The following is a 26,247-nucleotide window of genomic DNA, read 5'->3' on the forward strand; positions in this document are numbered from 1 at the left end:
AGACAGGAATGGATTCTTGTATTCCAGATTTCAACCTGTGGATGTTCCCCAACAGTTTCTGGTTTGTATTTAAAAGATCACAATGCCACAAACTACTCAATATTTTCTAAATCCATTCCTTTGTAAATTGAAAGACATGGCAGCACAAGAAATAATTTTAAATGTCCTTTTTTTTTTTTTTTTTTAACCACTGGCATTCCTTATGAGGTACATATTTTAAAATACAGCAGAGGGCAGTGCAGCATTATTTTATGAGTCACATTTTTGTCACTGAACTTACACAACTGAATTACACTTTTTCACAGGCCTTCAATCAACAATCCATTGAAACTCTTGGACATATAATGTGTATGCAAAAAATATAAAATATACTACAATTAAAACAGTATTTGAATGCCACTGACAAGTTTTTAAATGGTCACTGAAATGAGTATACCCAAAGTTCAGTGTTTTATGAACAGCTAGAAAAATAGCAACAGGGTGAATGGGAGGGCTAGTGGACTTGTTTTGGTTTTTTGGTACTAATACAGATACTGTAAAAGCACCAGGCCTTCTTTTCCACTACTTTAACCATTTTTATTGCTTCAAATGGTCCACATCATTCTTGAAGTGTCCCTCACTGCATACAGCTGCAGCTGAGGCCATAGCAGAGCCAATGGAGCTTACATTTACAAATGACACTCTCACTTATGCACAGCTCCGTTAATTCACTATCAGCTTGTAACCTCCAGAAAACTATTTGAGGATAAAGGCACATGAAAACTTAGATGTGAGCTGCCAACTGGTGCTCACAGCTCAGAAAGCCAGTCTTAGAATAAATGATCTCTGCAGATCCCTTCCAAACCGAAACATTCTACAATTCCCATATCCTTTTCTGAGCAAGTATTTCCTAGTCAATCATTCCTTATGCTGTATTTCAACAATTAACAGCTTCCATTGAACTGCTTCCAGGTGCTCTCTAATCTGTCAAGATTAATTTGAATTCAACTTCTCAAACACACTTGGAGCTTCTTGCAGCTTAGAGGTATCTGGAAAACGGATATGGATACTTTTTATACTACCATCCTAAACTTCAATAAAATACAAGACCACAGCTTAATCCCAATGAAAGTCTGGTTTATTTTGACATTGACAACTCCCCCCTAACTAACTACTCAAATGGAGAACTTTGATTCAGAACTGGAATAAATTTGAACTTTTTTTCCCAGTTGTGCAGTACCTGCTGTGTTTGTATAATCCTGTTATTTCTCACCATTGTCCCATGCTAGAATAAAGGTTGCTGGAATTCTGTGCATTCAAATGCCCACCTGTTTGGGAGTAAGAGCCAACAGCACTGACAGGAAATAGAACATCTGAGTCATCATTCAGGACCTGCAGAGGACTCCAACTGCATATCTGAGAATTGCATGTGACTATTTCACGAGGCCTATTTAGAACAAACAAACAAACAAACCAATCTATTTATACATCCAGTATTACTGTTCATAATACTTATATTTCTTTCAGAGATACCACTGCAAGAAAAATCTTTATTTCAATCTGCCTGCCAATTTCTTGGTCAGCCATACATTAATTGATTAAAGACCAGACATTCCAAAGCAGAGGAGACAAACAGTGCTTGCCTTTTTCTCTGAACAAATTTTTGTCAGAAATAAAGCATATCAGTATCTAAAATTATTCTTTCTCTATCAGTTTTGTCCTGCCTTGTTGAACTGTCTACACTCTGATGTAACAAGCTTACTCTGTTTAAAATACACATTTTTATTGTGAAGCCAAAACAGAATTGCTATCATACTAAGAATAGGGAAACATCAAGTAGGCCAGAACTACACCCTGGCTATATCATGCCCCAATTTTAACAACTGAGAACTTCAAGGAGAATAAGTAGTCTGATATCTCAAAATCTGGCATTTCAGTGAAACTTAGAAGCAAAATATCATCACTGCAGTGGCCCATATTGTTTAAACAGTGAAAAGAAAAAAAAAAAAAAAAAGAGGGGGAAACAAGATGGGGGAGGAGAATAGGGAGAGAAAAAAAAAAAAGAGAGAGAAAATCTATAGTTCAGTTCAACACATGAATTTCCAGCAGCCATAAAAGAAAGGGAGGGATGGAGGGGAAGCATGGAAAGTTTATCTCCTGCATCAATACTTACTTTTCAGAAGCTTCAGTTCCACCTTCTGTGCCTTTATTTCCTAATGATTTTCCATACAGCTCATCCTCATCTGCATCTTCATCATCAATGCTCTTCACATCCAGTTTCTGGTATTCATACTCTCCATTCATGAACACTGAATTGTTCTTCCATGAATGGTTACTTTCACTCCCATTCAGATTTTTTCCCAGAGTGCTTTCAGATGAAGACAATGCAAGAACTGAAGATCTGTCCACACTCTCCTCTGAACTTTCTCCTGTAATCACAGTCTTTGTGCAATCCCCCAAGTTTTGCTCATCTTCCTCTTCATCAAATGAGATAATATTAGTCACCCTCTTCTTCTTTTTTCGATCTTTTTTGTATTTCAAATCTAGTAGTAATACAAAGTTTTTACACAGTTTAGAAAACAGAAATACATTAAATATATGAAACCTGGTTTTTTCTTAAAAGACCTCATGTACTAATTTACTCTAATCAAGAAAAAACCACTTAGATCTACATGGCATTCATTATCTTTCCATACACATGAGCTTTTACATCTCTAATTACGATCTTTATTTTATATGTCTTACATAATTCAGATTTTAAAAGATATTCTGGAGATGCATTCATAACATGATTCAATTGAAACTGGAAAAAAAGTTCTACAAACCCATGAAATTTAATTTAAAATAATAAGTTAGCCTTTCTGTCACTTCCTCCTATGGGCTACATCTAGCATATAATGCAGAGGAGGTCTGCACAATAGAGAAAACATGAAGCACTTTCAGAGGAACAACTGAAAAGAACAAACTCACAACATGAACAAAATCAACAACCCGCAATCAAATAGTTTTGTCTATACTCTAAAAATTGAATAGTCAGTTTTCAGCTAATTAGCTCTTGGTCTAGAAATACACTGAGATTCTCTCTGATTACACCAGATGTATTCAGTGACAGCACTTATTTTTACACTATTACCTATTCTCCCCGAATCTGATGTGCACGTGAAGCTAAATGCAAAGCTGAAGCACTCCAAGAAATATCAGAAATCACTCACCAAGACACCTCACACTGGGACTAAATTGCTTTGTTTAATTCAAGTCCAGCTGTTATATATCCACAAAGCACACTAACATACTTTAAAAGGATGTTAAAACCCATTCTGGTTGCAAACAGAATTACAACAAAGAACACAGACTTCAATGGAAACATCTGACTTGCTCTAATGTTCCACATGTAATTGCATTTGAACAAATTGAATTTTTTTTAAGTGGCATTTCACTGGAAGTTGTACCTTTCATGTTGTGCATACACATGTGCTGTACACACCAGGTACATCATGCTGTGGAGTCATATGCACCATATGGTCAATGACTGTCTTTCATCTTGCAAGGCTGTTCTATACTAACAAAGTTATCCCAAGTCAAGGATCACCTACGATTTTAATCTCATTTAAGTGCCATACAACAAAAGCTTTATCACAAGTTTGTTCTAAAAATTGTGTTTTAAGACAAAGTCTATTTTGAATGCCAATAAAAACAGCTTTTATCTCAACTTCTGTTCCTACCAGATTCTCATGTGGGGTTTGTGTTTTCTCATAACCAAAACAATTTATTGCCTAAATTCAAACCTCGTTTCTTAATTGAAAAGCACATAAATCTTCCTGCTGTTTTGTACTTTTACAAAGCAAAACAAGCTTTTAGCTCAACTTCCAGAAACAGAGATAATAAAATATTACTTTGGTAATTTTGGAACAAAAAATATATAATAAAAATCACATTTTCCTTGACTGATTTCAAATAATAAGAGATTAAGATTTTGGGTCTTAGTTAGTAACTAACATCATACAAGCTGGTCGTAACACTAAGAACTCTAAAGGTAAAGAATGTATGAGTAAATTTTCATTTAGGCAATTATCTGCTTTGCATAGGAATTCAGAATGTAAACAGTCACTACTTGAAGCAGATTATAAGCTAAGATTTGCATCTGATATTTAACAAAATATATAATTCACTGTATGTCTGACTGGCAAGGTGGCAAAAGACAACATTAAAAATGAAAAATCATTACATCACAAACTTCAAAGCATAATTTTATGAACAAGAAACTAAAACTCAGGTCACAAGCAAAGCTCTACCAATAAAACAGTTTAGCTTCCCTCTCACAATGATACAAGAACGCTGAAATACACAGTTGCCATCCAGTATTCACACCCAATATTACCAATTTCATGCTTTTTAATTACACACTCAAGTGGTTTGTATGCACAGTGCACTTATTTTAAGACTTATGCTCTACAATAGTACATTAAATGTAAAAGTTATTTAAATGCACTTGAATATTTCCTAAGTTTCTGAATGGCACTAACATTCACAGAGGCTTACCAGCATTTACATTCCTGGGCAGAACAGGCAGTGGGTCAGAGTCCTGGTCAGGTTTGATGAGAATGGAGACTGCAGACGAGGCAGTGATCTCTCGCAGGAGGCTGCTGACACCCTGAGTGGACTCCTTCAACAAGGAAGTTACATTTTGTGTGGATTCCTTCAACAAATCTGACACAGTGGGTGTGCACTTGCTCTGCCCATTTAAATCCTTATTATCAATGTTGATAGCAAAAAGAATGGAGTTCAGACCTTCAGAAAAAAGAAAGGGGAAAAAGAGACCAGAAATGCACCATGTACTTCACATATAAGATATGAACAGAGAAGCTAAGGATTAATGAAACTGGGACATGGAAAACATTTTTCCCAAAAATTTTCCACAGTTCCCAATGCATGAATTCTTATTCTTTTTTGTACCATTCATTCCTTTCTAGATTATATTCAAGCTGATGCAATCAGTTCTGAATTCTTCTTGATGGCTGTTCAGCTGCACATTAAATAATTGATAAGTACTGAGAACTCATTTATTTATAACCTTTTATTTAAACCCATTTCACTGCAACTTTACTATTTGTTGGTTCCTATATTCTATTAGCAAAAATGCCCAAGAACCTTGTCTTGCAGAATGAAGCATGTGACCATGTATCTGAAAAAAAGGGGTATAAAAGGTAATAATGCATCACTTCTGTGGATGAACTCTAGAAAAGTAAATCATTTGAATGATACTTCCTTACTCTTACTCTCCTTACCTGTACTTACCTTTAATTTTGATCTTACTATTAAATTCCATCTTTACTCTTTTCTAGTCAGGAATAACCCACTTTGCTTCTCTAAACTGCACTGTTTTAAGTTACCCTTGACTGCTGAAGAGTTAAAATTTTTTGTGGAAATTTTTTGAATTGTAGGAAGGCCAGATCCAGGATTTTAATAATCAATTCACAGCATAAATTGGCATAATACCTGGCTGTGCCTCTGACACACATTCTCCACAGAAACAGAGTGTATTAGAGAAATTCCTCACAAGCAGAAACAGATCAAACACCCCAACATGCAGTAGTTTTCCAAGAGCAGTTATACTGAAGAGAAAGTCTTACCAGCTGCCATTGTAGGGATCATGCTAGAACGTTCTTCATCCATCATAAAAGACCAGTCTTCATAGAAGACACTGTAATTTAAAGGGGGAAAAAAAGGACATGCAGTGCTATAGTAAGATATACTTCACTTCTGAAATACAAAAAACACTCTGAAGAATAAGTAGGAGCACGCCAAAGGATGAAATTTTATGTCACAGTAACTCCCTGTAGTCCTGAAATTGATAACTGTTCAGATGGTTCTAAAAAGACATGCTAAAGAGTATTTTTTTGGTCAGTTTTAGCTCTGCACTTTTTTAGGGGAAAAAAAGCTACTCAAGGTCTGGGGGTTTACACTGCATTAGCAATCACAGCATCTCTCTGTACCTATTGCTATACATGTTTTGTATACGCTTAGAACAAATAAACACAAACAAAACAAAAATGGTCCTTTTACCTTGAACAACCTGCTCTGGGGGTAAGGGCCCCTGCCCATATACAATCTTTAAGGATCCTTTCTAACCCAAATCCTAATCCTCTATGGTTCTGTGACATGTTTCAATATCCAAACCCAAACCAATTACCCTAAACAGGTAGGGTGAACTATGAATTTGTATGTAAAAAACCCACATTTTTTCACTGTGAACACATAAATTTAGTTGTCCTAAGCCTGGTTCTTTCTAGTAGCACAATGTTGTATTTTTACTATCAACATTCAGTTAATTAAACAACAAAACAGAGAGCAAAAAACCCCTCAATCTATATATTAAACAACTCTGACAGATTCATTTAAAAGTTTCCAAAACATGTAATTGGGGATGTAAACTGATTCTGTAAATCCCACTGGAATTAGAGTAACATTTAAGTCTTAAAAATTCTGGAATAAACCTTTTTAGAAATAGCATTACAATGCAGTGTGCTGATAATCCTGATACTGTGCAAGTATTGCTACAAGCATGAGAATAATTAGTGACACAGCAATCCAAGTCACTCATTTCCTAATGGTTTTCAGGCCTTTTTCTTTATTTCATTTGTCTTTATTTGATTTCTCCAAAATCTGTTTTGCAAGAAAGCTACAGATGACTGGTACAAACTAGAAATGAAAAGGAGGTACTAATGAACTCAGTTCAGGCAATAATCTTATCCACTACATCCATTAATCAATGCAAATGAATAAAATGCCTTTCTGCTGAATCCACTGGACTTGAACAAGTGGTTTGAGCAAGCTCAACAGTTATTGATTAAAAGAGGAAGATAAAGAAAAGAAGTTGAAGCCAAATGAGAAAAAGGCAGGACTCAGTAATGAACTTAAGTACGTTTTGCACTTCCAAAGTACTTTAGGATTTCACAATGTGTAGTAAGTTTTTCTCAGTAACTGTAACAAAAGCTTCACAAACTGCTACCTATCCACTTCCCAGTGATCTGCAGCTGCAGCTCCCCACTGCTGCACTGCTGGAGCTCTGCAATTACAGGATCTCCAAAAGGCAACAGGCAATTACCACGGATGAATTGAGATCAGACATGGCTGCAATTGTGTACTATTTTAGTGGAATGAGACAGGCACCTTAAAGTATGGTGTCCAGGTTGCAGTGAGGAAAATTGCTGAAAGAATAGGGAAGGGAATGAGGGAAGAGGTCACATGTTGATATAGGCACAAGCCACTACCTCAATGGCTTACAAAAATTTTTAAAAATTATTTTAAGCGCCTTGAGAGGCATAGCAATGAATATGGGGTACTGCTACAGATGTGGCTTTTGTTTGCTTGCCTGGGCCTTCAGACATTGTCAGCACTTCCTGCACCACAAAGGTATCAGACACAGTACCTGAGGCGACTCTTATCTGCAAGCAGCATATGAACATATCTTTCCAGGGAATGTTCATTCAAAGCACAGCGCAGCCAAGCCCGGCCTCTGCCAATGTCTGTAGTGATGGCCTTCAGAGAGTAGAAGCGCTGCAGCTCGTGTCTGTTCAGCACTTCTTTCACATAATACCAGAACACTGGCTCTGGAATTTAATGATTAATAATAACAATAATGACAACCACCCTACCAAGAAAACCACTAAGCTCATACCTGAATACATTTACATGTAAATTTATAAAACAAACAGGTAACAATACAACTTTGAACAAAGGTGAATCATTTACTCTCCTCGTGCAACCCACCAGTTAAATAAGTTATTTATTCCTATAGAACTCGGGCTATTTAAGCACTTAGAACTTTTCACTTCAATGAAAAAGCCACACAAATTAGAGGATTTTGCACAGAATTCACATTTAAAAGCACATTTAAGCTACTATTTTATCCACAGGTTCATATGTTCAACTAGAAACATATTATGGAAGGGAAAAGATTTCTTTAGGACTTTATGTTACTGCAGATGTGAAATGTTGGAAGGCAGTTCCAAAGGAACAGGTAGCTCCAGAATTTGCAGACATGCAAATAACAAATTCATGTTACTTTAGAAAACAGAAGCATTTTAATATCTTTTCCCACTAAACACTTTATGTGCGCTTTTCCCAAATATTGATAAAAACTGGTCAGTTTTTAGATCAGATAGCTCTGATTAAAGAAAAGGGAAACGTCATGGTGAAGAGAAAAATAAAGGAATCTTTTCTTTGCATGTGGAGAATGTAATAAAAACCAAGCAAACCAATACAAGCAATATAATTTTTCTTTCTAAAATTACATCAATAACTAGAAGTTAAACATACCTGACCTATATAGAATATGGCATTTAAAGAACTGAGTAAGACAAAGTCAAGAATGAAAACATTGTTTTAAAAACTTAACGCCAAAATTACACAACCCTGATCCCTGCCAGAATTCAAAATAAATTTGCCACTATACATGATGCAACAGTAGGAAGTGCAGATTTCCTAACAGCAACATTTCTAGAGAAACTTGGAATGCAAGTTAAACTAGAGTAAGAAACAACAGTCATTTTCACTGCTACTTCTACAACACATCAAGTGTAAAGTCTCCTACTAACAATATGCAGTTGGTGCAGTGCTTCAAACTTCTTTTAGAAATTATGCCACGTGACTGAACATCAGAACTATTAAAACAGGATAGCTACAATTAGCAACTTACCTGTTTCAGTTCTGCTGGAGAAACCTGCTGCCTGTTTGATTGCTGCTGCTGTCAGTGCTAATCCCCGGCTCCTCCTCAGGCCGTGCTGGAACACAGCTTCAAACTGAGCACACAAACAGGTCACTCTGCAACACAATTTTTAATGAACTCGTGGAAAGGAACTATGAAAAAAATCATAGTGAAAATCTACTATGTTTCTATACAGCAACTTTATTCCAGATCTCTGAACAAGAAATGTAAAGCAAACCATTATCTTATAAGCAGTGAAAGATCCCTCCTATGCAGTAATCTCATTATTTGCCAGTAGTATAATCTACTTAAACCCACAGTCTCATCATAATGCTTGAAAGCTGAGGCTCAGGTTACATTCAGAAGAATTGGCAATCAATTTGAGAAATCACCCTCACCTGCCAGAGGGGCTGTTAATCATGTTATTTCAGCTTCAGATCACCTACCTTTCACGCAATGTAATTTTTTGAGCATGTCAAATATTTTCTGCCATATATTTTATGTCATTATGATGGAAAATTTAAGCATGTAATTCTTAGACTATCTTACCTGCTATCTGAGTCTGAAGCAATTTCTTTTCTTCCTCCAAATCGTATTTGACACTGCAATAAACAGATTTTAAGAAATTTTAAGAAATTTTTGTTACACTAAATAAATTCAGTTTTCTCAACTATTTCCATATGAAACAAAGTCATATCAAAAAAGGAAGCAGCACAAAATAGAGCATTGCAAAATACAGCCTGCATCCAAATAGTGCTCTAGAGCATCACGTTACACTAGTGGGCTGCTCTTACAGTTCAAATAGATCCTTGCCAGCCAGAGCAACACACCTGCAGGTCCTTCAGTAAATTGAAAACTGAGTGGAAATTACTACTTTTGAGTTTTAAATGTGCACCCACAAAACCAAGCACTGCTCCTACCCAGTTCAGTGCTACAGTCACAGAACCACTCTTTAAGAAGCATTTCACTGGCTTACTTGTGAGGAATTCTTTTGCCTCCCAAGCTCTCCTAAATTGACTCCAGTCTATGAAATTCTACTTGCTGAACTTGACATTGACACAAATATAGACATACATAAATCACATCTTTACATGTATTTTAACCATTCACTGAAAATCTAGTGCAAAGAAAATAAGCTGCTACTCTACTGTTAACTAAGTTAGACTTTGCAGTACACTGCAATTTAGTTCAGTCATATCAGGATTACAATATATATCCTAATATATATTGTATAGTACTATATATATTTAAAAGAGATCTATTGCAAATACAACCTGTCCAGAATAAGAATTTTAAATAAATACTGCACAGTAGTTGTTTGCTAGCAGACAAAAACTCAGTTGTACTATGAAAGCCACAATTTCTTCTTTGTTTCCTTTTCTTCTTTTTCCTTCTCTTTGTTAAAGAGAAAGCAAAGACAGTCCCTGCTAGTAACTCTGAGTAAGCCACTGTAGAAATGTCTGTTGGACTTCTCACCTGTTTAACTGCATCCAGCAGCCGCTCTAGAAGAAACTGTCTTTTAGTGTCGTTGCTCTGTGAACCTGAAATCCAACAAAATCATACCATTTTAAAAGAAACTGGTTTTTAAAACACGTTTGGGCCAACACAAACATCTTTCTTTTGGGCCCTGAAAACTTTCTTCCCATGCCAATTATTCCACTAAATTAACTAATGTATTTTCCCTAAGTAAAATGATGCAGTATAAACTATGCTTTGAGGTTTCAAGTAGCCTTTCTCTAATAGGCAGCAATAATGTTTCAAATATCATCTTGATTCTTATTTTAGTAACATTTTGAAGATACATTTCACCAGTACCAAACACAGAATAATTATTCAAGCTGATGCACAGCTTGCCCTGAGCTTCTTAGCACAACTACCAGTGTAGTACAGCATCACAGCACTAGAAAAGAATGGAAAACAAAAATGAGACACCAAGAGTATCTTCTTACTGTCAAACCTTACTGCAGAAAGAGCTTTAAGTCAGGTGAACAGAAAGCAACTGTTAAAATAAATCCCTTAAAACTTATCTACCATCATTGTTCTTCTTATTAAGACCTATAAAATCTATTTTGTTACTATATAAGGAACAATGCAAGACAGTCTTTAACTTCTCAAGCTATTTCAACAATAACACAATACTTTGTTTATTGGAATATCCTTTATAAACTCCCATGAATATGGTAAAATTTATTCTTTGAGATAAACTGAGAATAAAGAAATTACAGAGGCAACGTAGATTAAGTTCAAAACATCCATCAGAAACCTCTGTGACCTCTCTGGAGTTTAAGTCATTCTATTCTCCTTTCTCTCTCAAAGAACATACAACCAATGTACATCTAGCCTGAAAGCCAATTATCCAAACTCTGCAGGAGCAAATTCCTCCCAACACTGACAATCAAACACCACACACTAGCAAACAGAGATGACATCAAAGATATGTGCTTCCTCTTGCTATCCAACAGTGTGAGGTCCAAATCCCAGCATTTCCTATCTCCATAATCCCACTCAAAACAGTTTGCTTTTAAACCAGCAGGACATAACAGAATTTGTTGAAATGATTCTGCCTTTAAATATATATACTCATATAACATAAAAATATACATTATACTGATATAATGCATTATATATATTCATAATAATCTACAAGTATATTAATTGAATTCATATTCCATATAGTTTCATATATTCATTAAACAGAAGAAAACCCCCACAGTATGCCAGAATAATGAAAACAACAGGAAAAACATGCAAACATAGCTGCTAAGCAAGCTTCTCAATGCTGGTTTTGCTGATTACAGGGCATTTTCAAGAAGTTGTGCTTCCCATTTTGAACTCTGACTCAAACTGTGCAGACATGTGATGTGTGAGGTCTGGGGCTGTTAGTCAAGCACTCCAGTGCACTCAAACAATGCTCAGTGCCAGTCCAGGACTCCAGGTTCAAACCCCACACCACCTGGGTTTTAACTTCCCAACAGCTATGCCAGTTATGCCAGCATGAAGATAAGGCTAAATTCACATAATTCCTACCACTCTGTAGGAGTGGTACACTCCTCAGAGATTACAATTTATTAAACAATATTCAATGTTCTTACCACGCATACATTGCCAAAATGGAGATGTATGCATGCCTATGTATCCATTTGTTTCATAATAAATCACATCACCATAAAATAAGGAAAACAATCACAACTTTCAGAGCAGCCTCTCATGTTCAGTAACACTAAATATACACAACTCTGCAGATTTTCTCTGTTGTTTCAAAACTCATTACTCTTAGTCTTACACTACCCACATACCTGCAAGAAGAGGCACAACACAATATTTCTCTTTATATTTATAGCTTGAGACAACATCAGAACAAATGCATGCAATTGACAATTTCATGACCAAAAAACCATTTATCAAATGAAAATATTAGGAGATGGGCCAAGCTTGTCTTCCAAATGCAATACATGTGAGTTTTTAAATTCACATCTCTTTGGACTCTTTGTATCTATTTGGTAACAGAAATGGTTTGCAACTAGATTCCAAACTGTGATCAATATTAAAAAAATGCATAAATACAGAATACCTACTGATGGTCACTATACTAATTAATGTTCTAAACCATTAAAGCATATGATACCAAACAACCTTAACTCTACAAAGACTGATTGCAATGTGTATTTTCTCTTTATTTTACTTGTAAATCTGCACTACTAGCAATCATGACTGCAGGAAATTACAACCAATAATTCCTGAAGCAGTTCAGATCACCCTCACCATCAACAGACCTATAAAGGCCATGTAATGTGTCTGCTGAGGGCTTAGCTGAGGTTTCTCTTCAATGCACATCCTAAATTCTTCTACTGCTGTTGCTTAACAGAAATTTTACAGGTAGAAGGAAAAGAATACTCACAAAGTCTAATTTTTAAAAAAAATACCTCAAAGATTAAGTTGTGTCTCTTTTCATGCTGAGGGTATATTTTTCTTTGTAACAAGCCTAGAAAATATGGTACTATTTAGTGATGGTTTTGTTTCCAGTAGGTGGAAAATAAAAATACATCTCCACTAACTCAATTCAATATTTAGGTCTTCCATATTTTCATTTTCTAAACTAAGTCTTCAGAAAAAAAAAAAAAGGCATATTTTCAGACAAGAGCACCAATTAAGTGTGATCAACTCCAGTTGACTTTAAGTCTAAGGGTGTATTACAAACTGACTAAAATACCCTTCTCCTCATTCAGAATAGCAGTAAAAACTACAGCAACACACATACAAATACAAAATGTAGAATGCATAAAAACAGCATTACTCAGAAAAAGGCTGTATTTAGACTATTGCAATAAAAAAGGAAGTTCATACGGGACTCTAAAAATAATTGTGAAAACATAAGTATAAGGTTGAAAACCTAAGAAACTTCAAGAGACTCCTCCAACCAACATCTACTCAGTCAAAAAGGGTTTAAAATAGGCTCAGGTACTGCACCTGCCTCTGTGACCCTCTTCATTTTTGTTGTTCAAGGTCATGATTTCCTATTTTTAAAAGAAACTTCTCTCCATGCTCTGACACAAACATCCACACCTACAGCAGCAGCAAACTGGCATATAAGTAAAAGAAAGCAGAATTTTCATCCAGTTCTTCCTAGGTAAAGTCCCCTTCAGCACCACATGCAGCATATAAGTAAAATAAATAAATCTCATATTGCTCTTATGTAACTTGCATTTATGTCCTGAATGCAACATTGCAGACTGCAATCCCTTGTGCTTGCTCTAATGCAGGTTCTGAGGGCACAAGTTTAAAATAAAACAAATACAGATCTAATTTAAATGCTACCTTATACTACATTATTATGATTCTACTGCTTACTCCCCTCACCAGGAGTTGTATTTTTAAGTTTTTTGAAACTGTCATTAAACAAATGACAACACCCCCAATTCTTGACAAGCACATAAATCTTGTATCCTTGTATTATTTGCCTTTAAAGTTTAGCCTACTCAGCACTGTAGAATAACATAGGAGTATGTAATTAGTAAGCAGCATTAGTAATATTAAGGTGAGTCTTACATCAACAGGAATTTATTTTCACATCCATTAGAAATACACTGTAACTAAAGAAAATAAACATCAACCATAATTATAGTCACTGAGAAGTTCTTCCATCTATATTTTAGGAACACCTCTGTTAGGTAAAAGGGCTAAAACTGAGCATAGAAGTACATACAGGCAGTGCTGTTGCAGGCACTAAAAGAAGGATACGGCTAAAATTAATGACATGGTAACATCAGCCATCTCCTTCATCTGAAACAAGCATGATAATGATAGATATTTCTCTGTTCTGATCAGTTTGACTTATATTATTCTAGAAAAATGCTGTACAGCATTGTGTAACAGTAATGTTTGTAAAAGTGCAACAATAGGGGTTTTTTTGTTATCTTGCTGTCTAATTGAAATTGTTGGAAAAACCCAGTGGGCAGGGCTATACATGAGCGGTAACTGTGCAACTGAACCACCACTGCTAATGTCACCCCATGCACTACTCTATTTTAAGTAATTAAATGTTTCTTTTCTCGTGAACATGTATCTCTTCATTGTTTTTAAAAAATATTAAAGGTAACAAAAATAACTACACGAAGCCTTAGGCCACATGAGGTGTTACCTTGCCTTTTGAGTCACAGAATCCAAATAGAGCTCTCAAAGATTAGTCTCCTAGGAAGATTTAGGCTCTAATTTCCATAAATTTGCACAAGGCTATTCCCAGTTTGAATTTGAAGGGCTGACGTTTTCCATATGAAAATGATGACTTACAAATTTTGTAATTAGGATTTAGTCTATATTGTGTCAAGATCTGAAACATTTGAGCAACTTTCTTTTCCCATGCTTTGAGAGATTTCACTGTTACTCGCATTTTCCACAAGCAGTTTCCCCATTATAATCCTTTTTTTGCCTCATCTCTTCCACAAAAATCTTCTATTTTCTTCCTACCATAAAGGTGAGAACAAAACAGAGAAAAATACAAGTGAAGTGGTTTTATTTTTCAGTTCACTTTCAGAAATGTCTGCTCCCCACAAAACATGTAGCATTTAGTTACTCCAGTTAACTCCTCAGATTTTTTCTTACTGCCTTTGACAACAAAGATCGCCGTGTATTAGATCAGGGTGGGAGATCAATGTGAGATCCAGCCCTCAGGTGCAGAGCGTTGCCTGCAACTTTCATTGCTGAAGATGTACAAACAAACCCATCAAAGTTTTTACTAAAGCACCTCCCTTCTCAAAAAGCCCCAAATAAATCCTTGCCAATGTGTTTTAATACGTATTAAATAAATATCACTTATCCATTACTCCTACAAGAAAAGTCTATTAGAATTTTCATCTCTATCCTAACAAATAACTCTCCATGCTTGCCTGTTCAAGCAGACCTACTTCCTCCAGTCCTGCAGTTTATGGGTCATAATTCTCATGCAAAGCTTCAAGTATTTCCTTGACAAATACCTCAAAAAGCTCAGGATTTAGCACATATTTACCCTCAAGATTCAGCACCCCCCCGCACCACTCCCCTCTACCACAGAAATTACCGCATTCAGAGAAATCCTCACCAGACTCAGGGACAGCAACAGGGCCCTTTCTCCACAAGCCGTGGTTCTCACCTCTCCCACCGAAGGCATGCTCCTGAGCTTGTATTTTAATTTTTTTTCAACTCCTATTTTCTCTTGATCATTTATTTCCTCAGGAGTATTTCCTATGCGTTTGCACAGCTGAGGCAACACAGATGCCCGAGCTCAGCATCACTTGCGCTGTGAGCCAGTGTCACGCTCAAGGGCAGGACTTAGGATTTAAAACGGGGTAAAACACCAATTCAGGGAGCCGGAACGAGGAACGGGGTGTGGAGATAAGAGACCCAAGTGTCCCGCGCCTCAGCACGGCACCGGGGTGGAACGAGGGCAGTGCCACTCCCGCCCGGGCCCCCCGGGCACGCTCTGCCCGCGCCAGCCGCCACAGCGCCCGGCGGGCCCGGGCGGAGGGGCCGGCCCGGCCGCACTCACCGCTCATGGTGCCCGCGGGGCTCCGTCCGCCGGAGCCGCCGCTCTCCCGCACAGCCACGGCCGGGCCGGCAGCCACCGCCCGCCCCGGAACCCGCCCGGCGCCCCGGAAGGTAAACACGGCCCCGGGAGCGGCGCGGAGCGCTTCCCGGCCCGGGGCTCCTCAGCGCGGCCCCGCGCCCTCAGCGCGCCCCGGCCCCGGAGCCGCCCGGCCCCAGCCGGGCAGAGACATCCTGCGGGGCAGGGACGCGACACCGCCAAAGGAAGGGGGGGAAAAGTGGAGATAAAGTGTCCTCTGCTGCCGCATGTGCTGTGCAGGGTGGAAGCTCGGAAAGGGTCGTTAAATAAAAACAAAAAACAAAGCGATGATAATAACAAATGTCATAAGTCTCTAGGCCTGTTTGAGAGGTGTTGGCCCTTTGTGGCCAAAACCACACAGAGCACCTAACTCCCAACTCGCCCCAAACTTTGTGTCAGCCTCGTAAGGATGCTGTAACTGGGCATTCGTAGATTTCATGCAATGAAATATTTCTTCATTCATGCAGGAACCTGAAGGAGAATGTTAGCTACAAATAAAGATGACTGTTGTTGTGGTTGTTGCTTCTGTTGTTGCAGTTTTCCAGGAAAAAAATTGTGGCCTAATATTAGGAAAGTAACATTACTGCTTGCAAGGCAAGGTGACAGAAATATATTCCTAATTGTAGGCCACAGAATAGTCTAGCGTGACTAATCACCCATCCTTGTAAATGTAACAAGGGTAAATAAAAAAAAGAATAAAAGAGAAATAAATCTCAGTCTGAAAACACTTGGCTCTGAAAGGAAAGCCTGTACCACCAGGAAATATATAGGATTGCAGGGATAGCAGTGAAGGTCAGGAGCTGGACCTCAGTGACCCTTGTGGGTTCCTTCTGACTCAGGACATTCTGTGATTCTATAATCTGTGCTCCCCAGCACCACAGCCTCCCTTAGGGTGACCCAGGGACATCTTCTGAACCCAGGGACCTCCATACTCCACAAGGTATCCATCTTTAGAACATTCCTATTTCAAGTGCTGAAATTACTCAAGAGTGGGGATGTACTGTAGGTCTTCATTTCTGCCTCTTGGAACAGTCCTTGTGTACCATCAAGTAATTTTTGACACAAGATCTGAGTCTAACATGAACATACATATTTGCAAACTTATTTATTTTGTATATATCTGCTGTAAGTAGGTACAATCTATAAATGCAGAAAAAGCAGTCCTATGTAAGGACTTTCTGAAATTAAAAATTCCAATAACTAGTTGAGTGCCTGAGAATACTGTAGAAATACTTGACTACTGCAATACTAGAATTAGAAATAATGACAATATGAATGCAAGCACGATGGGAGATCTCCAAGGATGATGTACTACCTTCTCCACTGACTGCAAGTATTAAGGTTTACAGCTATACAGGAATAACTCATTTATCATTACTCAGTACACTTCCCTCCCAGTCACCCAACACCCAGAACATAGTTGTAATAATCAAAAGATTTGGTGGTAACTAGAACAGTAGCTCGTTCTTCAGTAGCTGGTAATGGAAACGAAGTTTCACAGCCAGTCTGAGGTTTCACCAAGCCACAGTCACTGCAAGTGCATTCTTCCACTGAATACATTAATGTTTCACTTGGAACTGTGTGTCTAATTTCTTCTGTGTTCACACTGCTTTCAGTCTCAGCCTTGAGATTATTACTCGGCTCCACAGAGGAGTCTGTAAATACACAGAAGTTAATTTAGTACATACATCATGCTATACTAAACAAAGAGCTGTTAAAGACCCAAATTTCGTTATGGTCCAACTATATTCTAACCTTTGTGAAAAAATATTCACTGTATCTCAAAATTAAGATGTATCTACATATGACAATACAACCTTCTACTTCAGAATAAGCATTGAAGTAATTCAACACATTTTCTAATCAGTTATTATTGTCTGAAAACTCTCAAATATATCATTTATAAAATGAAAAAAAGACCTTTTTCCACCTTCACAAATATATCACTTATGCTTCTCACAGACTACAATATTAAATAAAATTATTTAAAGTCTTATAAAATGAAAAGCTAATATTGAATGTGTATCCTCTGTCTGGGAACAATTCCTTTTGCATTCAGTGAGGGTGAAACCCTTATGAAGTTTTTTGCTTTTAGGTTTTCATAAATGATTTCTCAAACAGCAGCAAGTAAGCCAGGTATGAATATACAACAACACAATCCTCACGGTATCCAGAACCAACAAAGAGAAATTGCTGCTTTTGCAAGTCAACATCTGGATATTTATTCCCTAATAACTATGATAATTTCATGGAGACTGCTTGAGGAATACCAAACAATCCAACAAAGACAAAGACAGTAATGAGAATCTGGAATATACACAATGTTTTTACGTGTTTTACTTGTTAAGAGTAGCTAAAATGTACAATGATCTAAACTTATTTGATGAAGAATTTATTCACCTTTGTTTTCCAGTTTTTCTTTTAGTTGCTTTAGGTGCTTCCATTTAAACAAGACCATTAAGGTAAACAGAGTGAATATTAAAATCAACCCTATGCCCAAACAAATCCAAAGAATTCCACTTGAATCGGTACCTTATGAAACAAAAGAGATGCATTACATTAATCATAAACAATAACTCATGTACAGTAAACAACACATGTGTCCAACACATCAAACCTGAATGTAAAATACAACATGAAGGTGCCCAGCACAGCCAGAGTATTGCAGAAATCTACTTACTCTTCTCACAGTAGTTTTCACAGGAGGGCGGTGGTGCACTGGAGCACCGGAGGTGACAAGGAGTACAAGAGAGCAGCAAGTTATCAAAGTATTCATTTTTGGGGCACTGTGCCATCAGGGGCAGTAATTATGGAACTACAAAGCCACAGAAATCATAAAAGAGCAAGGATCATCTACAGAAGGCTTCTCAGTTCTCAGTCTGAGCAACTCTAAGAACAGCTAGCAGTAATAATGGACTTCCATCACAGCTCCACTGCATGGGATCATGTTACAGAAAAAGGATTAAACTCTGAGGTCCCCAAGGAATTACTGTTGCTTTTTTGGCAATTCACAGTTTTAGAAAAACTGAGCAGCTGCACCAAGATAGTTTTCAATGTAAATTTTGTCTGAAACAGAAAATGGTTATTTATAGAAGATGTTTCTAGAGCAGGTGCTAAGTACTACAAACTGTAGGAGAAGAAAGATCTCCAAACGGGACTTCATAATAATTGTTCTTGTCTCTAAAACTGGGGGGTTTTTTCATGGTGATTGCTTCTCAATTTTGAATTGGCCTCACTTATCACCTATTAGGGCTTGGTTGGCATTTTTGCTTAGCTCATTTTGGGGGTTTTAGCTTTTTTTTTTTTGCTTATAACCATATTTCTGTGGAAAATTTAATAAGATTACTTTCTAATCATGCAAGAAGTGCTATATTAATATTTTACAATTTTGATTCAAAACATTATCTGGATTTATCACTTATTTTTCCATAATGCAGAACTGTCATTGGGCTAAAACTGGAGTATCCAGCATGGAAAAGTAAGTTTACAGGACCTCTTCTTCCCAGCCAGGTAGATGTATATGCAATGAATGTAACATTTCTGAAAATGTATTTGGTCTCCTCACAGAAAAAATAAAAATTTTTGTCTACAAACTGTCACAATGAAAGTATTTTACACAGCTAACTTGTATATTGATGTTTTATTCTACTAGAATTTATTTTAAATAAAAAGTTAACTAATTTCTAGCAATTAGCAGTGTTAGAAATTCATTAATTTCTAGCAAGTAGCAATAACTGCCTCTATCCAGTATCACTACCACAGACAGATCAGAATTACAGGCTCTCTATCATATTTAAGTTAATTGCCTTTTTGACTACAGAAATATAAGAGGAAAACATTGTATAAGGAGGTGTAATTTCAAACCATGTTACTATGAGACTTATTTTCCCCCAAAATACACCATGGGGGAATACACAAACTGTTTTTTGTGGAGCAGTCTAACAGATCTGTATTCTGATCTCTGGCAGAAGGAAATGCTTATTGTGGCTTCTGCACTTGTTTCTATGGGCACTTGTTTCTTGTTTCTGCACTGGGTTTCTATGGTGCACAGTCAAGGCTTTCTATCACAGGCTTGTCTCCCTCTTCAAGACTAGTGGATAAACAGGACTTTATGAAATCTGATTTAGGTGTGACAGAAGAAAATAAGGGTAGAGACTGTGGGTTATGCCAGAACTTTCACTAGGAAGTCAGTGCTGGTGCTGAAGTCATAAAACTGGTTCTGCCTTGCTCCATACAATCACACTCTGGGGGAAGAAACCTCAGTTATGGCTGCAATATCATCCTTGTTTCTGATGAAGCACCATTTGGTACTTTATGAACAGAGTAATTTCAAGTTTTGTTTTTAAGATGCTGTTTAGCCTTTCCAGCCATGGAGAGGACAATCACATTCTCAACAGTGATCTCAAGAAAATGGATACTCATGAAACCACTTCATGATACTCATGATACTATACCTGTGGATACCATGAAGTGGTATCCACTTTCAGGACAGACAAGCTGATCCAATTCTTTAAGCTTTTATCCACTGACTTCTGGGAAAGCCTTTGCTGCACTACTTTTTCAGGGGTGCAACACCTCACATTTGTCTTTGTTGACTTTGTTATGCACTCCTGCTCCACGTGTTGCTGTGATGTATCCTACAATGATATCTACTTAATATGATATTGGTACTATTCATAAAAACTGTAAAGGGACTTTGCAAGAGAAATGTTGATCTAAAACCAAGGAAAGAAATAACAAAATGAGCCTATGTCTGGAGGTCACCAAAGATGTGGTTAGATTATATACAGATAAGCTGATTAAATATCTTCATGTTAGTGAAAGGGATAGTCCTGCTCTTCACTCTGTGTACTGAGGAAGGGATGGATGGCTTACCTGACCACATGGCAAGCAGCTTTAATTCATTAATCCAGTCAGTTCATGGAGTTTTACATCCTAGGCCCTGGAAAAAAGGCCAGAAACAACACAGAAAAAAATATATATATAAACAGCTGATCACCTACTGGCAACATGCAACTAAGTCCACCAGAGAAATCCACATAGTTGAACTAATGCACCAATGTCTTAATTTGAAAAGTCTTGTCAAACTCTAAGTACAGTAGAAATTAATTTATGCCTAATTATTTGAGATTGTATAAATAGGATAATGTGACGGTGTTCACAGGGGTCCCAGGAAGAGGGGAGACATGAGGCTCTGACTCCATGTTTTAGAAGGCTTGATTTATTACTTTGTGATAGATATTATATTAAAACCATACTAAAAGAATAGAAGAAAGGATTTCATCAGAAGGCTAGCAAGGAAAAGAAAAGACTGGAATGAATAACAAAAGCTCCTGACTCTCAGAGAGTCTGAGCCAGCTGACTGTGATTGGCCATTAATTAGAAACAACCAACATGGACCAATCAAGGATGCACCTGTTGCATTCCACAGCAGCAGATAATTATTGCTTTTCTTTTCCTCTGAGGTTCCTCAGCTTCTCAGGAGAAAAATCCTGGCAAAGGGATTTTTCAGAAAATGTGTCTGTGACAGGATAATAAGATATTGTGGCAGAAATGTTTTCTCTCTCAGTTGGCCAGAAAGTTTTTCTATATGGATGGTTAGAGTTCAAACATATTTCTTGTAAGACACAAAGTAAATACAAAGTAGTCTCATATTTTCAGTCAAACTCTAGGAATTTTCCCCCAGGTAAAAGGCACAATACAGCTCATTTCATCAGAGCTCTGGAAAACAATGCTGTCTCTTACAGAAATAATTCTCCCTCTACAGTTGGACTACTATTTCCCAAAGCTTACAGCCTTTAAGAATAAACTAATTTTTTTGTCAGATGTGCCCAAAACCACAAATCCTTGATAATTAAGCAATACATTTTTCATACATTGGAAACTGGGGAGCAATGACAGTAAAGGGTCTCTACTGTGTCATTCCTTTAAGCAGCCACCATTCAAGTCCCAGCCTTTTTCCCTTAGCTGTACACAGTGCCAGTGATGTATGCAATGCCAAAACACAGGCAAGCAATGGTTCAAAAAACTGTGAGGAATTATGGTTGTCATGGCCTGCTGCCTTTATTTTCTGCACACCCTAACATTCAGAAGTTCCTCTCCTCAAGGGCATGAAAGCAAGCATGTAATCAATCGATCTTGATAAGCAATAGATCCCACCGACAGATCTCACTGCACATCTAAAGCACACATTATTTCAAAATCTATGTCCAGGAGTAAGAAAGACATTTTCTAGCTTAACAAGGTTCTTGTGCAACCTTCACTTTTGAGTAAATTTGATAGGAAGGAGCCAATATTAAAAAAACCCCAACCCTTTAAGCACTTTTTTGGGAGAAGTGTGCTATACCAACTGGCTTTAATATGAGATGCTTTATACCTGAATGAAGAAGCTGTTTATAAAGTAAAATAGTGGATTCAGCCAAAGAATGAAACAAAAACCAGAAGCATTAAGAATAAATTCATTAAGTGACATTAAGGATATTGTTACTTAGAAACTGTAGTTATGTTATGTTAATAATTGTTCCATTGCCTTGTATAATACACATTAAATCCTCTAAGCAGAACACAGATTCCTTGTAGGCAGACTATGCAAACACACATAAAAATGAGATTATGGAATGATGGTTCTCCTACAGTGATATTTACCTTTAGAGAATAATAAATATATGCCTTACTTACCAGTAAAGTTACATTTCAGCTCTTGTTCAGTTATGGGATTTACAGAGCTTGCACTGGCTTTCCAAACAATTACATGTTGATGCTAATAAATGCTCTCTTCTTTTAATTTGATTTTGCTTAAAAGGATGGCAAAAATTAGCAAAGTTGGACCAAATAAGAAAGGATTTATCAACTACAATAATCATTTAACCATAAATCACAAAGTATTGCCCGGGAAGTATTTCTGCAGTTACATTACTGCAACTGAAATTCAAAAACTCCCCAAGATATCCTCTAAGAATAATTCAGACAAGTTAAGTTGGCCTGCTGGAGTTGGCATCCTTACAGAGAGCAATGGCAAAAATGCAAGAAGAGAAGTATCAACTGCAGAAACAACAGAAAGAAAAAAGAGAAAAGGGAAACCAATTCTCAGATTTGTTTCTAAAATGTATCTGTCTGACTCAGGAGTGACATCTGGGGACAATTTATCAACACCAGTACGAATTATATTTTCTGTTTGTTTTTTAGATTAATGGTTTTAGTACTGGAAGTTCTAGTAGGGTATCAAATTGCTGAACAGGATTTCAGGAAATCAAATCCTTTTTACTGGTGAAGAGAGTGCAGGTGAAGGGAGCACAGCCCAGCCCAGAGCAGGAGCTGGTGCTTTGGAGTTGTACACAGACATACACCAACGTGTCAGCCTACAGCCTTCTCCCATGGGAGCAGAACTCCTCCAGCTCCATGTTGCTCTGGCAGAAAACAGGCACACTAAGCACTGAACATCCAGCCAGAGCATTTCCTGTCATGAACCCAAACTTGACTGTTTTGTTAAACATCTGGAGAAACTCAAGAGTTCCAGAAATCCTTGTCAGTTCTTATTTGTGACATGTTAAATTGATATTATGTGACAGAAATCAGTCAAGAAAAATTTTATCTCTCACTATTTAATTTGAAAAAAGCTATTGTGTCTAAGCCAAAATAATAAAATGAGAACTCTGGATGGAAAATCAAAGTAAGTGGTATCATCCTGTCAATGATTAAAGATTGAAATTCATCTTTCACTGAACAATAACTTGAGATCTGTTTACCACACATAACTTAAACAACAAAGTTTTGTTCTTGCATTGTTTCAGGGTTTCTCTGTTGAAGCTTGTGCCAATTTTTTTGCCTGACTGTACTTCAGAAATTCTGCTGGCACAATTACATAGCACTTACCAAGAGAAAGAGGGTTTTCTGCTAGGACTATAACATTCTCTTCACAAACAACATTAGCTAGGCTGACAAAGGAATTCTTCTGGTTTATTGTTGCTTCTACATTGATGGCTTTGTGCTGGCACAGCTCTTTTTTCCCCACTCACTAAGGCAACTGACCTACACTGTCAAATCTTATACTACAGCCTTGCTCTGATCCTCTCCAATTCTCTAAAGCTATTTACAGAATAAATCCCCCCCAAAAAGAATCTTATAAATCACCTCACCACAACAATCCTAAAGATCTGTAAGACCAATGTACATACCAAAAACCACCACTTTTTCTTCTCAAAAGTTATTGCACTTCAAGGAACAGCAGTCTTGCAGACAGGCATCTCCTAAAACAGGGTTAAAACTTTCTGAAACAGTTGTTTTCCAGAAATCCATCTTTGTGAAGTGCATGCTCTGACTGTATGGCTGGGAGGAGATAAGCTGTTCCAGGAATGGGGTACACACTAGTAAATAAAAGAATGGAGCTATTAAAGGGTTCATCATGTTCATTAACTTTTACAAGCTGCACAGAACAATGCTGCTCTTAGACAAAATATTGTTTAATGTCATTTGCACACAGAGCAAAAACAAGAACAATGTGGATTTTGCCTGTTTGGTTCAGCACATTTTAATTAGACCACAGCTTTGAAATGAGTGATGTTGCTGGTGCAACATTGAGTATTTCCAAAATGGATTAAAGAGCAAAACAACAGAAGAGAAAATGTTCCTTTAAAATAGTGATTAAAATAACAATAGTATAAACACAGTCAATTAAATCAAAGACAGCTTCTGTATCCCCCACTGTGTTCAAAGCTGACTTAGCTAGGAACCAGCTTATGGAACAGAGGAAGTGCACAGCCCAGGAAAGCAGTCTTAATAGACTGCAAACCCTTGGGGCAAAGAAGATACCTTTTCATTTTTCTGACATTCCACATGTGCCAGAATAGTTATGTAACTGCTAAGGACAATGCATAAAAAAGGAATTGTGCAAGCAAGTTTGGATTAAGCCAATGCTTGTTAGAATGCCAGTGACATTTTTGTGTTGGTACAATAGTTTTTACAGAATGTAAATATAATTTATTTCTTAATGTAAGCACTTTCATTTTGTGTTGGAAAAATAATCTCTTCCGTGCTACTATTTCAGTGATTTTGCAGGTAGACAAAATAAACTAAAAATCATCAGCAGTATAATGCCAACAGGAGTATTGGAGTTACAACAAAAAGTATTGGAGTTACAAAAATAAATGTGCAGGAACAATTATGAATTATGTGAAGGGTTTGGCATATACTAAAGTCTAACTTAAATTTTTGTTCTGGTAATTTTAGCCAAATTCTCTAGCTATTCAGAGGTTTGAATAACAAAAAGTGCTGTACACTTTTTACAGCATCACAGTGTACAGCATCACAGTGTCAATGTGTGCTCTCTCTCAAGACAGGAGGGAAATTGTAATTGATTCAGCCACCACTATTCCAGAATAATTCCCCATGCAAATTGCAGTCTCTGGAATAAGAATACTGGCACAGAATACTTCTAGAGTAATTAAGACTGTGTAGAAACAAGCTCCCTATTTCATTCTCACAATTCCATAATGAAGTAATTATTTTCTGCAACAATGTTAACATGTTAACTAGCATAGAAGAGCAGCTTTAAAAATCCCATGATACTGTTATTCTTCCTTCATAACAATAATGCCATTCTGCTTCAGTCATTACTGAAACTAAAATCTTAAGGGATCTCTAATGGACAACATGCTCCCTCAACTGGAATTCCAGAGAATTAAAAAGGTGAAAAGAAAGCGCCTTTGAAAATCATGAAAATCCCACATGGAACCAATTTTCTCTTTCCCCCTCCCTTGAGACAGACAGCATGTAAAACTTTCCATATAAAACTTAAGTGTTGTAAAATTCTTACCATATTTATAAAGCAGGAGATCTGGCCTGGAGATATTACAGTACCCAGCAGCTTCTCCATGTCAGGGAGTCCCTGCAATCAGAAAGGCTGTGAATAAACTGTGTTAATACTCAGCCACTCTCCACCACTCTTGTGCTCCAGCCCCTTCCCCAGCTCTGTTCCTTTCTCTGGACATGATCCAGCACCTCAATGTCCTTCTTGTCATAAGGGGCCCAGAGCTGGACACAGGACTGAAAGTGCAGCCTCAGCAGTGGCAGTGACTGCACTGGTCCTGCTGGCCATGCTGCTTCTAAGGAAGCAAAAGGTTAATTTTCTAATCAAAATATTGCTGATCTAAAAGAAAGCATAAGAACAGAAAAACAGAGGTCTGGATTATGCTTCACAAGATTTCTTTTCAGCTGCTTCGGTATTTTGATTGACATGATGCCTCCTCCCACCAATCCTACACCTGGCTTTCAGATCTCTGAAACCACACAATCTCTGCCTATCTTCAAAACAGAGTCTCTCCTGTCTCTAACCTTCCCAGCCCCAGCTCACTCACTGTTTACATCATTTAAGTGATCTCACTCTTCCCTTCCTTGGATGCACGCTCTTTGCTCAGCACATTCCTTCCACATTAAGCAATCCCTCTGCTATTTACAACATGTTTACTGT

General features: G+C 37.3%; 2 protein-coding genes across 7 annotated transcripts in view; both read right to left on the reverse strand.

Annotated features, from left to right (window-relative positions):
- Positions 1-15,799, reverse strand: part of SNX29 (sorting nexin 29) — a 101,658-nt gene extending 85,859 nt beyond the window's left edge. For 2 of the 3 annotated variants that reach the window (XM_059861210.1, XM_059861209.1), the window contains exons 1-9: positions 15,708-15,799; positions 10,163-10,227; positions 9,236-9,288; positions 8,678-8,802; positions 7,409-7,589; positions 5,610-5,680; positions 4,519-4,767; positions 2,153-2,522; positions 1,308-1,426 (exon numbers count right to left, since the gene is read on the reverse strand). In XM_059861210.1, the coding sequence (XP_059717193.1) occupies positions 1,308-1,426; positions 2,153-2,522; positions 4,519-4,767; positions 5,610-5,680; positions 7,409-7,589; positions 8,678-8,802; positions 9,236-9,288; positions 10,163-10,227; positions 15,708-15,714 (1,240 nt within the window). In that variant the 5' untranslated portion in view covers positions 15,715-15,799. Of the gene's footprint in view, positions 1-1,307; positions 1,427-2,152; positions 2,523-4,518; positions 4,768-5,609; positions 5,681-7,408; positions 7,590-8,677; positions 8,803-9,235; positions 9,289-10,162; positions 10,228-15,707 lie in introns of those variants that run through there. The other variant, XM_059861211.1, reaches the window with a different exon arrangement.
- A 1,073-nt stretch (positions 15,800-16,872) lies between these two features.
- TNFRSF17 (TNF receptor superfamily member 17) lies at positions 16,873-25,998 on the reverse strand. Of its 4 annotated transcripts, none has more exons than XM_059861681.1 (6): positions 25,779-25,998; positions 25,594-25,665; positions 23,957-24,028; positions 20,658-20,724; positions 18,183-18,314; positions 16,873-17,437 (listed from the first exon to the last, which is right to left on the reverse strand). In XM_059861681.1, exons 4-6 carry the CDS (start codon positions 20,665-20,667, stop codon positions 17,181-17,183), a joined length of 399 nt encoding a protein of 132 aa, XP_059717664.1. In that variant the 5' UTR covers positions 20,668-20,724; positions 23,957-24,028; positions 25,594-25,665; positions 25,779-25,998; the 3' UTR covers positions 16,873-17,180. The 4 variants fall into 4 exon arrangements, with proteins under 4 accessions (XP_059717664.1, XP_059717665.1, XP_059717663.1 ...); XM_059861682.1 differs by adding an exon at positions 22,461-22,576 and having other exon boundaries at positions 25,594-25,998; XM_059861680.1 differs by lacking the exons at positions 20,658-20,724; positions 23,957-24,028; positions 25,594-25,665; positions 25,779-25,998 and adding an exon at positions 18,463-19,505.
- Positions 25,999-26,247: the final 249 nt, after the last annotated feature.

Source organism: Haemorhous mexicanus, chromosome 17 (assembly GCF_027477595.1).
Source record: "Haemorhous mexicanus isolate bHaeMex1 chromosome 17, bHaeMex1.pri, whole genome shotgun sequence".
Lineage (NCBI taxonomy): Eukaryota > Metazoa > Chordata > Aves > Passeriformes > Fringillidae > Haemorhous > Haemorhous mexicanus.